This window comes from Diabrotica virgifera, chromosome 5 (genome assembly GCF_917563875.1).
Source record: "Diabrotica virgifera virgifera chromosome 5, PGI_DIABVI_V3a".
Taxonomy (NCBI): domain Eukaryota; kingdom Metazoa; phylum Arthropoda; class Insecta; order Coleoptera; family Chrysomelidae; genus Diabrotica; species Diabrotica virgifera.
Window position 1 is genome coordinate 185,204,350 of NC_065447.1, and position 16,640 is coordinate 185,220,989.

A 16,640-nucleotide genomic window follows, 5' to 3' on the forward strand; every position below is an offset into this window, starting at 1 on the left:
GATGTCGAGATGAAAATAATAATTCGGCTTTGTCTAGTACGAGAAAGCACTTGCCACAGTTTACATAGGTCTGGTTTGATGAGATAAAACGCAATATCACATTATATGGGCTTTCAGGGCAGCAGTGTGTATTTCCAAATGACTATCAAATTACATTTTTGAGTAAATTGCTTAAAACAAATTTCACATTCAAAGGGCTTTTCACCAGTATGCATTTTCAAATGACTTTGCAAGTTACATTTTTGAGTATGATTGACTTCATTCATCTATTATATAAACGATACATACAATCAGATATTATCAGACTATCGAAAACATATACAGCAGAAATAATATACCGGCCAAAAATAAATAACAAAATACCACAGCCGATACCAGTGGAAAGAGGCATACGTCAGGGAAACTCATTGAGCCCGCTGCTGTTTAACCTCATCATGGATGAAAATATTCATAAAGTCAAAAACCTGAGTATAGGGTAGAGAATGGGTGAAGAAATTATCTCTATACAGGGCGATTGATTAATGGGGTAAAGCTCAATAGATCCGCTATATTAATAGATAGCAATAAAAGTTAATAACAAAAATTGTAGCCAACTTTTAGCTTCACTTTACAAAATTAGTTAGAATGTTACAGGGAGTTCGATAGCACAGTGGCAGACCAAACTTATGTTTTTTTTAAATGGAACACCCTATATTTGATTTTATATTCGAAATACTGTTAACTTCTCCATCACAAAAACATCACAAAAATATAAAGGTTTGTTATGTTATACAGGGTATTTACAAAGTTATAACCAATTTGGTATGAAAATCGTAACAAGTTCAACTCCCTGTATAAATAAAAATAAGCACAACAGCAATGGTTTATTAATGCCATATTTTTTTATTTGTTGTTAAAATTTTCAAGAATTATTGACATTGCTAATTTTCTTTATATCAAATACAGGGTGAGTCAAAACGCAAGTACATTATTTTCTCAGTAATGTTAAATGGAACACCCTATATTTTATATCATTATTGAAAAGTAACATTACCGTACTTTAATTTTTATATAACATTCCCTATGTCCAAATTTATTAGTATTCGAGATATTTTTATTTTTCAGAGAAAATTATTTCAGGTGTCTAAATTTATCTAAATTTTAAGTAAGCCATGACTGAATTGACAATTGACGATTACTGATTATCAATCCGGTAATCAATGTAACAATGTAGCAAATAAAGAAATACAAATAATTTATTAGTAATACATTTACAAAACAAAAACACAACCACAACATGCAACATTTTTGAAACAATTAAAAACTACTTTTTTATGTAAATTTAACAAATAAAGAAAGAAAATTAGTAATCAATTTTACAAAAAAAAATCACAAACACAAAATATAATATTTTGTGAAGACAATTAAACACTACTTTTGTATGTAAATGTAACAATGTAACAAATAAAGAACGAAAAATAATTTATCAGTAATACATTTTGCAAAAAAACATGTTTGAAAAAATTAGAAGCTACCTTTAATAAAATATTTAATTACATAAGGTGTTCAAAATTACCTCCTAACACATTTATGCACGCCTAAAAACGATCATTGAATGAGCTACTTACTCTACGAAGCATTTGTAAATGAACACATCGAAATACACTTTATATTCTATTTTTCTCATTCCTTGTTGTTGGAGGTATTTTATAAACTTTATTATTAACGTAATCCCAAAAAAATCAGTCCAATTTATTAAATTCTGGTGATTTGGGTGGCTATGTTCCTGGTCCATTGAAAAATGAAAATATCTCGAAAACTAATAAATTTAGACATAGGGGATGTTATCTAAAAATTAAAGTACGGTAATGGTACTTTTCAATAGTGATATAAAATACAGGGTGTTCCATTTAAAATTACTGAGAAAATAATGAACTTGCGTTTTGACTCACCCTGTATTTGATATAAAGAAAATTAGCAATATCAATAATTCTTGAAAATTTTGACAATACGTAAAAAAATATGGCATGAATAAACCATTGGTGTTTTGCTTATTTTTATTTATACAGGGAGTTGAACTTGTTACGATTTTCATATAAAATTGGTTATAACTTTGTAAATACCTTGTATAACATAACAAACCTTTATATTTTTGTTATGAATAAGTTAACAGAATTTCGAATTTAAAAAAAAACATAAGTTTGGTCTGCCACTGTGTTATCGAACACCCTGTAACATTCTAACCAATTTTGTAATGTGAAGCTTAAAGGTGGCTAAAATTTTTGTTATTAACTTTTATTGCTATCTGTTAATGTATTTATCATGATCATCTTTCAGTGCGTCACAGTTTTTCGATTTCTTTCTAACGCATTAAATTGTATGTGACAGAAAAAAAGGCACGTCGGTGATTACATTTCGTCGGTGACATTTTTATAACATTTATTCTAGTTATTCTAGTTGTCGATAGATGGCGCCATAATAAAAAAATATTTTTTTTAATTAGATAATAATATTACAAATATAATCTGTATAATTTATAAGACTATACAAATCAAAGAAAATACCATTTTATAAATGCAAGAAACACATTTGATTTGTTTTTATTCCAAATTGAAAATAAAATGTGACAACTCTCAGATTTAACTAAAATGTCATGTTAGAATAAATGTCATAAATGTATATTATCACGGACTTACCCATTTTCCTATCATTTGTTACGCACTGAAAAATGACCATGAAAAGGACTATACGCTGTGAGCTCGTACGTAGAGGGGATATTTACAAATTCGCGAACGCCAGTAGTGACAAGTTTGTAAACGTTTACCGGAAATTTGACATAAATGTCAAAGTGATTAATTTAAAATTAAAATTAAAAACATTAATTATAAACAATATTAGTTGCTCAAAGCTGTGGTATATATTTTTACCTTAAATATATTTACGTTTTAAATACTGAATTTAATTATTTTTAATGTTCGGTAATATCTAATTATAAATAATCTATTATAATCTTAGCGCCATCTACACGATTATTGTCAAAGTATCCGAAGTAAGAAATTGATATTTTATCAATAGAACGTCAAAATGATTAGAAAAATCTTAAAAAAATCGATTAAAATTTAATTACTTTTTTGCGTTGTAAATATTAAGCGATAACAATTAAATAATAAATTTAAAAATTACCGGTAAAAGTTGAATTAGTAACCGCTAGGAGCGACACCAGCGAAGCTCAGAGCGTATACTATAGCGGATCTATTGAGCTTTACCCCATTAATCAATCACCCTGTAGAATGCTATGCAGATGAATGCACTTATTATTGCTCTTAGGGTCACACAAAAGTAACTACATTTTTAATATTTTCGGTATTTTTGTGAACAAACATATCAAACTTCAACGGATTAAAGATTCACATGAACGTATATCCACCTACTTTAGTTCTGATTTGCACATGCATATCAATATATCGAGGGGTCAGAATACAAGTGAACCAAGACCATTGTTGTCATTTACGAGTAAATAACACTATAACCTTCACCAACTAGGTAACATGCAACAATAAAAGCAATATAAATGTCTTAGTTACTCGTTGATCTTCTTAAATTAACCCTGCTGTCCTGTTCGGGTCTATTTGACCCAAAAAATAATTTATTTCTTATTTTACAAATTAGTACGCGGCGTAACGATTTGGTGTTTCGTGACTTTATTACCTAATATGAGGTCTTTCAATTGAATATGAGATAAACAATCAACTTCCTGATTTTTTTGATAAAAATGAAATTAATTGATGGATTCGACCGTTACTTGATGGAAGTTCATTTTATCTAACAATAAAACATAGAAAACAAACGTTTTCAGTGTTTTATTGTTAGAAAAAATGAAATTGTTACCTAGGGTACGTTCGGGTCAATATGACCCTCGTATTTAAACCGTTAAAATTTACCTCTGTGTGTTTAATTGGCAGTATTCTATATTGGCATTACCTGTGTGTTTGTCAGCCGGATACGTCTGTAAATATAAATAGGTTTCTGCAAGCTAGAACTTGTAAAATAAACTGTAGTATAGCTGGGCGATGTTGCAAACCAAATTATAAATATGGCCAACATGGACGGACGGTCTTTGGAACCAACTGGAAAGACATGGATAAAAAGTTGGTTTCCAAGCATACATATATTGGTCTTTTATTTTTAGCTCGAGTTTATAAGTCCGATGGTGAATCAACTAAAAGTTTGTGGAAAGAAGAAACGGGTCGTAGTATATTTGAATCAACAATGTCCCTTGATATATTTACAAAAAGTTTGCAAGTAATACGTTTTGATAACAAAACTACTAGGCAGGATAGGAGACAAATTGATAAACTTGCTGCAATACGTAAAATTTAGGAAACATAGGTAAAAAATGTACCAAAATTTTTTAACCTTGATGAAAATGTTGCCGTCGCGTCGATAAGCAACTAGTTGTCTTTAGAGGCCGCTCACCCTTGAAATGGTACATTCCAAATAAGCCAGCGAAATATGGCACAAAAGTTTGGGTTTTATAAAAAAAATAAACAATAAAACTTCTTATGCTCTAAAATTGCAGATCTCTACAGGAATGCGTGTGATGTGTGACTTGAGTAGTGATTTTGAAGGCCACAATATTACGTGTAATAACTTTTTTACATCGTAAAATTTAGGACAATTTCTTCTAAAACAAATTAGATACAATGCCGGAGACTATAAGTAAAATAAAAAATATGAAAAAAAAAAATTAAGAAACGCTTTTCTTTAGTTACGAGTGACTAAAATTAAAAATATTATAAAAAAATTAACAAAAAAGCAAAAAATTTAAAAAAATTGAAAAAATCTAACACATCCGTCAAAGAAAAGCGTGGCGCGTGTTCATCGAATAAACGGTTTTCGCCCCACGCTTTTCTTTGACGAATGTGTTAGATTTTTTCAATTTTTTTAAATTTTTTGCTTTTTAGTTAATTTTTTTATAATATTTTTAATTTTAGTCACTCGTAACTAAAGAAAAGCGTTTCTTAAATTTTTTTTTTCATATTTTTTTATTTTTTACTTTTTAGTCTTACACTTTTCAAACATTAAAATATATCGTCATGTTTATTAAAATATGTATAAAACATATGATGTACTAACATGAAAAGTAGTCGGAATCGGCAAAAAATTTGAAACTTTATTGTTTATTAATGAAGCATTACGTAAACAATTAACGTAAAAAGTGAAATTATGTATTGTTCATATCATTAGCTAAACACTCCGTAAAAGTTTCAAGTTTTTACATTGCAAAAAACAAGAGAATTTAAGCGTTTTCAATTAAAATCGTTTTTTTTTATTTAAACAATTAATAAACATGAAAAAAATTGTTTTATTGACTATTCGTGTATTGTTCCCGCGAATGCATATGTCTGCAAATTTTAATTCATTTGCATTGAAGAAAAGGCAGTCAAATTAACGTCTAAAGATTTGACGCAAACTATTGAACTAAATAAAAGCGTTTAATAAACCGGAGCTTTCAGCAAAAATCGCGAATAAAGAAGTTCATAGCTCGTCTTTTTTGATTCACGCAAAATACCAATGTTGTTGACAATATTCCTAAAAATAATAAAAATGTTGTTCTTATGAGTACTCTGCATGCTTTTGCAATGAAAACAATAACAAGACTAATTATTATGTTGTATATATCATAAACATAAACATACATATTTGTAAAATCCATTCTTTTTATTACTGTCCCAGTTGTAAACTGAATTAAATTGTTGTATATATTTTTTACTAGGCTTTTTTTAAAGAAAAAATACCTTTTATTTTTGTTAATAAGGTTTAATTTACATTAACAACATAATTTTTGTTTAATCAACCATAACTTCTTGTTAATAAAGTTTTATTTATCACCATTAGCTTTATTTTATTTCGATTAAGGAGCGATTTATTTTCGATTAAGGAGCGTAAACCATAGTTGGGTCATATTGACCCGAACAGTACATTTGTGTATACCTCGTCCAATTTACTTACCGTTGCACGTCATCCGCGCCATAGCCTGTGACACGATACCAACACGAAATATTTAGGCGGTGGGTGTGTTCTTTTTTAGAATCAAAATGATTCTAAAGGGGAACACACCTACCGCCTAGATATTTCGTGTTGGTATCGTGTCACAGGCTATGGCGCGGATGACGTGCAACGGTAAGTAAATTGGACGAGGTATAGTTGACTCGAACGGGACAGCAGGGTTAAATATAAATACTTTTAAAAATGTTAACCAGTGATTTTATGACGAAGCTTTCTACAGCCTCTGAAGATCAAATTTAGCTAAAGTGGACTTGGTTCACATGTATTCTGACCGTCCATATAACATTTAACCCCCGATATGTCTATTTACAAAAATAAAGAAAATAAAACAAAATGTAGTTACGTTTGTGTGATCCTAAGCCCCCGTGCAGAGAGTGAAGATGACGTTCAGAGACTTTTATTGGGACCGTGCAAGTTCGGAAAAGCGACACCTGGTTTCTTCGCTCTGCACTTTTATTCGCACTTTTAATTATATTGGCCAATCATATGGTCCTGGTTACTGGATAATTGTCAAGGCTATAGTCCAAAAAAATAATAAGAAGAAAAAATAAGAGTTAGGTTGTTTTTAAAACGTAAACAATTGTATGTAGTAAATAAAATTAGTTATTAAAATGCAGTACTGCAAGCAAAATACAATTAATTAAATTTACCTTTATATAATATATAATATCAATATTGTGAATATATAATGTTTCTTCTTAAATGACAATAGGTATGAAATGTACGTCAATTCGACAATTTCAATTGACAATATGAATTATTTAAGAAAGTTGTAATATTTCTCCGCTATTCGCGCACGATCGTTTCGCGTATCCCTTCGGAGTACTTGCACACCGCGAATATCAATTTAATGTAACAGCAAGAAAGTTCAACATGATAATATCACCAAATAAAACAAAAAGTATGGTAATATCTAAAGATCCGATAAGGTGCAAGCTGGAAGTGGACAGCAAAATCATCCAGAAAGAAAGAAGTATCAGATACATGGGAGTACTAATGCACAATTATGGAGATACAGAAGCGGAAGTTGCCCAACAAATAAACAAAGCCAACAGGACAGCAGGATGTCTTAAACACACTATCTGTCACAAGGACAAAAAGACTGATGGAAACGTGTGAACTGAAAATAGTCCGAGACAGGGCCGTATTTACAGGGGGGCTTGAGGGGCTATAGCCCGAAGCGGCAGATTTTAAAAGGCGGCAATTTTTAGCACGAACTTTTTGGCGGCGACGGCGATCTCAAAAAATTGCGAATTTTAAAGATTTACTAACATTTATTTCCCTCCTTTAATGGGTACATCGTCTGTCCCGTCCGCGGCAAAATTCGAGTTTAAAAGATGAATCATGAATGTCTATGCAATGCGTATCGCGTATGGGTGTTGCCACTAGCGCTTCTGTCACTGTCAGGCAAATCAAAACTAAACTGAACCTAAACCTGAACCTGAACAGTCCCACTTCACACTCACAGGAGGTTATGTGTGTTTTTGTTTTTACTGTTGTTGTATTCTGTACCAGTGCAGTGTACCCTTGTGAAAAGTAAAGGTTCAGAATATATTTTATTAGATTAGAACGTTCAAAAGTAAGAAGGTAAGTCCAAAATGTATTTACTTTTTCACTGTCTTACTTGACTTTGTTTAGGTATCTGTCTCGTATTTTGATCTGAATTAGCAAACAAAATAACACGCTAGTATGATTATGAACTGTATGAAGTGTATAGTTTGCATTTTCATCTAGCTTTGTTCGAAATAACAACGTCGCACCGCGCCGGCCGAGCTCATCGTTATCTTCAGTTCTCAGAAATGTTTTCGGAACAACGCTTTTATTAATTTATACCAGTTGTGTTAAGGAGTAAGGACACTGGACATTCTCTTGAGTTTGTCTATACTTATAAAATATTATTTTCAAGTGATTATAGCATAGTCTACTACCATTTATTGTAGGTTGTTTTTAATACCAAACGATCTTACGATTTCAACTTTCTTAACCCTCTGTGTTCGTGTCAACTTAATTTAATTTTTTTATTTTAGAACAATGAGCGATGGAAGAAAACGGCTGAATGGAGCTGAGTACAAAATGTTGGCGGATTTGAAAGCTAAAAGAGAACAAAAGGTCATAGAGCAGACTCACAATTTTTCATCGTTTTTTAAAAAGCCTAATCCAAATTGTACTTTAAGTACTACCACTTCTACTAGCACATCCAACGTAGAAGATGAATCCCCAACGAAACTGAAATAGAAATCGAATCCGAATCTGAAGACACCAAGCGGACTACAGAAGATAGGCCTTCTTGTGAAGAAGTCACCGTAACAAATCCTAATCTGAATGAATCTAATGAAACCGACATTGCCAATCCAACATTAAAAAGTTTTAACACTATTGAAGATCCTGCTTTGTGGAAGATTGATGATTCAACACGAGACTATGTTTGTAAGCATGGCTTTGAACAAGACTTGAATAAACTTAATTTCGAGGCTTCAAAACGGCTTATTGGGGAACAATTTCGTTTTCTTTCCACTGGCTTTTTCAAAACTCAATTGGTCAATGGAAAAGAAATAAGAAGATCTTATTTGATGTACTCTGAAAGTACGGGAAAGCTTTTTGTGTTCCCTGTCAACTTTTTGGGGGAACCACAAAAACAGCTACTCAAGGATTTGACGACTGGAAGCATGGATAGTCTAAAAAACATGATCACTCAGCAGAGCATAAATCTTGTATGCTGGCAATGAAGAATAGAGCGAGCTCGTTCGCAAACGTATCTTCACTTCTGATTTCGCAAATAGAAGATGAAAAACTATATTGGCGAAACGTGTTAAAGAGAATTGTTGCAGTGATCCAATCACTGACGTCCGCTGGATTATCTTTCAGGGGCGATGTTGAGCATTTCGGATCGAACAACAGTGGCAATTTTATAATGGGTCTGGAGCTATTAGCAAAGTTTGACCCTTTCCTGTCTGAACATATTGCCAAGTATGGGAATCCTGGACAAGGGCGCACGTCTTATCTATCTTCTACTACTTATCAACAGTTTGTACAATTGATGGCACATAAAGTGACAAATACCATTCTCCAAGAGATCAAGACTGCAAAATACTACTCAATCATAGTAGATTCAACACCAGATATATCTCATGTGGATGAGTTGGCTATCAGCATAAGGTACGTCAAAGAAAATGGAATTCCAATTGAGAGATTTCTGTGCTTTATCTCTAATGTTGGACATGGGCATATGGGTCAGAGGCACTTTTCAAAGCAGTCATGGACGTACTATCAAAGTACGAGATAGACATCCAGAACTGTAGAGGTCAATCCTACGACAACGCTTCGAATATATCTGGGGCATACAGTGGTCTTCAGGCTCGTATCAGAGAAGTTTGGCCTGAGGCCATATACACACCATGTTCTGCTCATTCCCTGAATTTGGTTGGTAAGCACGCAGCTGAATGTTTTCAACCAAATGAATTGTTTAATTTAATTTTAAAATGTATAGGTACTTTGTTGTTTTGTAAGTAAGTAAGAACTATGCTATGAGATTCACTAAAATTATGCATCATCTGTTTCTGTTGTACATGCTCATATACCTAAAGTTATTACTTTAATTGAATTATGAATTAGCAAAATAACGTATTTTCTATTAAGTATATCATACCGTACATTACATTATGAATCAAAATAAATAGGTAGATTCAATATTGACACTTTTAGATGTACTCCAGGATTATAAAGCTGATATTGCGCTACGTATTAATGCTAGAAAATCATGAATGAGGACTTCCTGGAAGTCCAATTCCTCCGGGATGAAGAGAGTATAATTTTGCATTATTTAGCGTTTTCTATGTTTACGTTAAAAAGGCGGCAAAATCAAGATAGCCCGTAGGCGGCAAAATCGTAAATCCGGACCTGGTCCGAGATATCACAGGAAAATCATTATGGGACCGACAACGTAGCACAGACCTCAGGCAAAGCTGTAATATAGAGAATATAAATGACTGAACACTGAAAAGAAAAAAAGAATGGTATAGCCATACAAGCAGAATGGGACAAGGAGGACTGGTAAATATAGCACAAGACAGATTACCAAACGGCCAAGGTTATAGAAAGGCCAAAGAAGAGATGGAGTGAAAACCTGGATACCTGATGAGGAGGCATCCGAAGATGGAACAGGCGCGAGCCTATATTAAGGAAGCAGGAAGAAGATTTTTGAGTAAAATTGCTTAAAACAAATTTCACATTAAAGGAGCTTTTAGGGCACCAGCGTGTATTTCCAAATGACTTTTCAAATTACATTTTTGAGTAAATTGCTTAAAACAAATTTCACATTCAAAGGGCTTTTCACCAGTATGTATTTTTAAATGGGTTTTCAAATGACATTTTTGAGTAAATTGCTTAAAACAAATTTCACATTCAAAGGGCTTTTCACCAGTATGTAATTTCAAATGGGTTTTCAAATGACATTTTTGAGCAAATTGCTTAAAACAAATTTCACAATGAAAAGGTTTATCACCGGTGTGTGTCCTTAAGTGTTTTTTCAAATCACTCGCTTGAAGGAAGTGCTTAAAACAAATTTCGCATTCAAAAGGTTTTTCACCAGTATGCATTTTCAAATGGGTTTTCAACTGACAATTATGAGAAAATTGCTTAAAACAAATTTCACAATGAAAAGGTTTATCACCGGTGTGTGTCCTTAAGTGTTTTTTCAAATCACTTGCTTGAAGAAAATGCTTAAAGCAAATTTCGCATTCAAAAGGTTTTTCACCAGTATGCATTTTCAAATGACTTTTTAAAGTATGTCCATGTGCAAATTGCATAAAACAAATTTCACATTCAAAGGGCTTTTCACCAGTATGTATTTTCAAATGGCTTTTCAAATGATCTTTTTGATTAAATTGCTTAAAACAAATTTCACATTTAAAAGGTTTTTCACCAGTGTGTGTTCTAAAATGTGTTTTCAAAGCACTTGCACGTGCAAATCCTTTACAACAGATTTCACATTTAAAAGTTTGGTCACAACTGTTCATTGTTAAATGATTTTTTAAATCACTTGTTTGGGAAAAAGAATTTGAGCAAATCTCACTTTTGATTAGTTTTTCTGAAGAGTCCTGAAGGATATGTTTGTCATTATTAGAAAAATCTTTAGGTAATGTATTCTGAATTTCATCCTCTTTCCGTGAAAGACCTAAAATAAAAACACAAACATAAACATTCGAATGTTTTACATCGTCCACAATATTACAATGGATCTTTTAGATCTTGATTTGAATAGTTTTTACATGTAGTGTAGGCCCTGGAAGTATTTGAGTATGTAAAACCTGAGGACCGCATTCCACCAATGGATTTAAGTTAAGGATCGCTTATAGATTAAGAATCCGAATCTTACCGGATAATTTTTTTGTACAATTTTTTTATCCCGTCTCCTCATACTCATTATAGGCTATTGATTATGTACTATAGAAAGGAACTACAACGTTAATGGGGTTTTATTATTTCATATGGTCAATGAATCTCTATAGATGAAAAAACTGCGGAGTGCTACCATTTAAAGGGGTGCGATTTGGAGAAATGGGTAAATTAGTCCCTGGGCACAGGTTACATTAGGGTGAGTTCTATGCACTTTTGGTACAAACACGTCTACATAAAAATTGTTCCTGGTTAAATTTCCTATCTAAATATAACTTTTTAAAGTCAAAGATACTTTTTTTTTGCAAAAATATATTCGAAAGAAAAAGCACAAAGAAACCCAAAAGAAAGAAATTTTCTTTTTTGTCCCATAACTTTTGTCCGCGGGGATATAGGTATAGCCATTGCTTTACAGTAAAAAAACTTACATATTTTCTCTTTAAAATGATGTTTGGTAGAGGTCATTAGGATTTACAGTTTTCGAAATATGATTTTTCAAAGTTCGCCACTCACAGCAATTTTGGGTAATTTTCCTTGTTATTTCGCAAATATTGTTCTGTAACTTTTTTCTGCGCAACTTTAGGCATATATAATGGTACATGTAAGAGGAATAGAAATCAATTACCTTTAAAATTTTCTACTGTATATTGTTGTACGACTTCCTTTAAAGATGCTATCTTTTTCAAGATTTTATAGGTACTTTTAATGAGTTTTTATATTTTTTATGATTATTTTTTAAATTTCCCATTATAACTTTTTTTTCTACATTTAGGTATATATTATATAATAAAAAAGAAAGTTTGTTCTGTTTACTTTAAAATGGTGTATTATAAAAAATTCTAGCATTATTTTTGAATAAGATATGCTTCCTCAAAATGTAATAATAGTATAGTATAGTTGATCCAAAAGATGGCATAACCCAGACATCCAAAGTGAAAGTTATCCTTCAACACCAAATTGTTCTATATGGTCCACAAAATGTCCAGAAAAAGTCACACCATTTTGAGCGTCGGGTTTGGGTGGAAGAGGGGGGAGAAATCGGTAAATTCGTAGTTTTTTAAGTTTTTCGACAATATTTCTAAAACTATGCAATTTAGCATAAAAAACCTTTTATACAAAATTGTTCTACATTAAATTTGAAATAAAAAAGTCCCTATGCATAATTTTTCTACAATGAATGTTTCCAAAGTTACGGAGGTAGTATAGTATAACTGGTCCAAAAAAGGCCTAACCCAAACATCCAAAGTAAAAGTTTTCCTCCAACACCAAAATGTTCTATATGGTCCACATATTGTTCAGTAAAAAGTTACACCATTTTGAGCGTCCGGTTTGGGAGGGAGATGGGAGAGAAGCCGGTAAATAAGTAGATTTTTTACGTTTTTCGTCAATATTTCTAAAACTATGCTTTAACGTAAACAATGTTATATACAAAACTGTTCTACATGAAATTTAAAACAAAAAATGTTCGATACATAATTGCTATAAAATCAACGGTTCCAGAGTTACGGAGGGTGAAATGTCGAGGTTTTCGATACTTTTTATATTTTTTGGGCAATATTTATGATATAACTATACCAAAAACCCAGACATCCAAACTGAAAGTTATCCTCCAACACCAAATTGTTCTATATGGTCCACATAATGTTCAGAAAAAAGTCACACCATTTTAAGCGTCGGGTTTGGTGGGTAAAGAGGGGAGAAATCGGTAAATAAAAAAGGTATCGAAAACCTCCACTTTTCACCCTCCGTAACTTTGGAACCGTTGATTTTATAACAATTATGGATAGAACCTTTTTTGTTTTAAATTTCATGTAGAACATTTTTCTATAGAACATTCCTTACGCTAAAGCATAGTTTTAGAAATATTGACGAAAAACTTTAAAAAAAACTACTAATTTACCGACTTCTCCCCCATGTCCCCCCCAAACCGGACGCTTAAAATGGTGTAACTTTTTACTGAACAATATGTGGACCATATAGAACAATTTGGTTTTGAAGGAAAACTTTTACTGTGGATGTCTGGGTTAGGCCTTTTTTGGACCAATTATACTATACTACCTCCGTAACTTTGGAACCGTTCATTTTAGAAGGGTTATGCATACGGCCTTTTTTATTTCAAATTTAATGTAGAACAATTTTGTGTAGAGGGTTGTTCATGCTAAACCGCTTAGTTTTAGAAATATTGACGAAAAACTTAAAAGCTACGAATTTGCAGAATTCTCCCCCCTCTCCCCCCCCCCCCCAAACCCGACGCTCAAAATGGTGTGACTTTTATCTGAACATTATGTGGACCATATAGAACAATTTGGTGTTGGAGGATAACTTTCACTTTGGATGTCTGGGTTTGGGTCTAACTATACCATACTATAAGTACTTGCAACGATTTTTGATTTTAGGATAATTTTTTAAATTTCTCATAACTTTTTTTGTGATAGTGTGTTTGGATCCACTTAACTCGGCCGGCGGCCGGGCAAACTTCAAAATATGGATTAATTCCAATATTTACTGTCAAAGCTCCTGCACCACAAGCTTTGCTTGAAAAAAATAGCATGTAAATGTACCAAAGGAAGTACAAAAAACTGTGTTGTAGGAAGACAGGAATTAGTTGTTCAATATTCTGCAAAGGAATTCTGTTTTCTAAGACTAATGTTTATGTAATTTTTGTAAAAGAAATAATTTTAAATAATACAGGTGAAAAAATATCAAAGAATCACTCGGTTTCCATTATTTAAATATAGATGATACACCATTTTAAAGAACAGAGAGTAAGCCCTCTTTATTGAGCAATATACAGTGCTAGTCAAAAGTCCGTACACCCCCTCGTATCTTTTGATCGGTTATACCTATAATAGTGAAATTTGGAGGGAGGAAATAAACGGAGGTAAGCTTCTTAACTAGTCATGACAGGTGGCGTAATAGTGACAAATGACGTTACAGAGCCACTGTGACCGATAATTTTAAATGGGACTTTATGGCAAGTGATACCTCATTTGAAAGGTATTCAAAATACCTATTCAGTTATACTATTTTTTTGGGTTTAAGTTGATTTTGATTTTGGTGAAAAAATTAAATAAATATAATATTGTACTTTCGCATTTAATTAATAAAAATTCAAATGTCCGCCTATGAGTTTTTTTGTCAAAAAGATGACGTTTTTCAATTCTCTAGTAGTTTTTACGTCAACGTCAACCTTTTTGACAAGTAATCATAGGCGGAATTTTGAATTTTTTTAATTAAATGCGAAACTACAATTTTTTATTTATTTCATTTATTCATCAAAATTAGCTTAAACTCAAACAAAATTAGTATGACTGAATAGGTATTTTCATTACCTTTCAAACGAGGTATCACTTGCCATAAGGTCCCATTTAAAATTATGTGTCACAGTGGCGCTGTAAAGTCATCTGTCACTGTTACGTCACCTGTCATGACTAGTTAAGAAGCTTACGTCCGTGTATTTCCTCCTTCCAAATTTCACTATTATAGCTATAACCGTTCAAAAGATACTAGGGGGGGTACGGACTTTTGACTAGCACTGTATAGTATATTCATGTACAAGACAAAAAAATCATAATGAGAAATTTAAAAAATAATCCTAAAATCAAAAATCGTTGCAAGTACTTATTACATGTTGAAAAATGTAATCTTATTCAAAAATAATCCTAGAATTTTTTGTAATACACCATTTTAAAGTAAACAAAATAAGCTTTTTTATTATAATAAATATATACCTAAATGTAGCAGAAAAACAGTTATAATGAGAAGTTTCAAAAATAATCGTAAAAAATACAAAAAATATTTTTTTTATATTAGATATTATATAAGATATAATATAATATTATATTATATATACTATATATAATAGTATATAATATGTAATATATTATATATTATTATTTTATTTTTATATTATATTATAAAAAATTGTTAAAAGTATAAAACTTTGAAAAACCATCATCTCTATAAAAGAAAGTCGTACAACGTTATACAGTAGACCATTTTAAAGGTAATTGATTTCTATTCCTATTACGTGTACCATTGCATATACCTAAAGTTACATAAGTTACAGAACAATATTTGCGAAATCACAAGGAAAATTGCCCAAAATTCTGAGTGGCGAAATTTGAAAAACCATATTTCGAAAACTATAAATCCTAATTACCTCTACTAAACAAAATTTTAAAGAAGAAATATGTAGGTTTTTTTTCTGTAAAGCAATGTCTATACCTATATGCTCGTGGACAAAAGTTATTGGACAAAAATCAAAATTTTTTTCTTTTGGGTTTCATGGGCTTTTTCTTTTGAATATACTTTTGTAAAAAAAAGTATCATTGACTTTAAAAAGTGGTATTTAGATAGGAAATTTAACCAGGAACAATTTTTATGTAGATATGTTTGTACCAAAAGGGCATAGAACTCACCCTAATGTAACCTGTGCCCAGGGACTAATTCACCCATTTCTCAAAGACGCACCCCTTTAAATGGTAGCACTCCACGGTTTTTTCATACATATATAGATGTCCATTGACCATACGAAATAATAAAACCCCGTTAACGTTGTAGTTCCTTTTAGCTATCTTATTTTGAATATAATCAATAGCCTATTAAGAAAATCAATGGTATATTCGGAATGAAGTCATTTTTATGATGATTATGTAAAAATTTATAGTTTGTTCTAATCATAAAAGTGATTGGGTTGCTTAATGGTCTCAAAATACAAAAAAAAATATATAATAAAGATCAGTTTTTATTAATTATAAAATACACAATAGAAGAAAAAGGATTTAACTAGCAATAGTTTAAGCAAGACAAATAGTTACTAATTTTTATTTTTACAATCATTATTAATACGTAAAAATGATGGTGATTTTTTACAAGTGCACGAGATTGTTCGACAATTTACAAGCCACACATTTACAACGTGCAATTAATGACTCTGGCAAAGACGGCTTAGTCGTTTGTTTTGTATGATATTAACATTTTCATAACTAAATGAACAATAATCAATTGGCTGCAATAATTATTGTATTTGATGAGCAATTTTCCAAATCAAAGTTTGTAGGTACTGTACATAAAGCTGTAATTATTGAAGAATTTTTGTCTAATTTTTTTAAAATGTGTAACTGATATAAGTTCTGAAAATAACAGACAAATATTTAGATAATTACTTTCTTCTGAATTCAATTATGGCCGACAGA

General features: G+C 31.5%; 1 protein-coding gene across 4 annotated transcripts in view; it reads right to left on the minus strand.

The window, feature by feature from the left end:
* Positions 1-16,640, minus strand: part of LOC114328568 (oocyte zinc finger protein XlCOF6.1) — a 108,919-nt gene that overhangs the window by 40,691 nt on the left and 51,588 nt on the right. For 2 of the 4 annotated variants that reach the window (XM_028277451.2, XM_028277450.2), the window contains one exon: positions 11,120-11,221. The exons of the other annotated variants lie outside the window; for them this stretch is intronic. In XM_028277451.2, the coding sequence (XP_028133252.1) occupies positions 11,120-11,221 (102 nt within the window). The remainder of the gene's footprint in view (positions 1-11,119; positions 11,222-16,640) is intronic. 4 annotated transcript variants of the gene reach the window in all.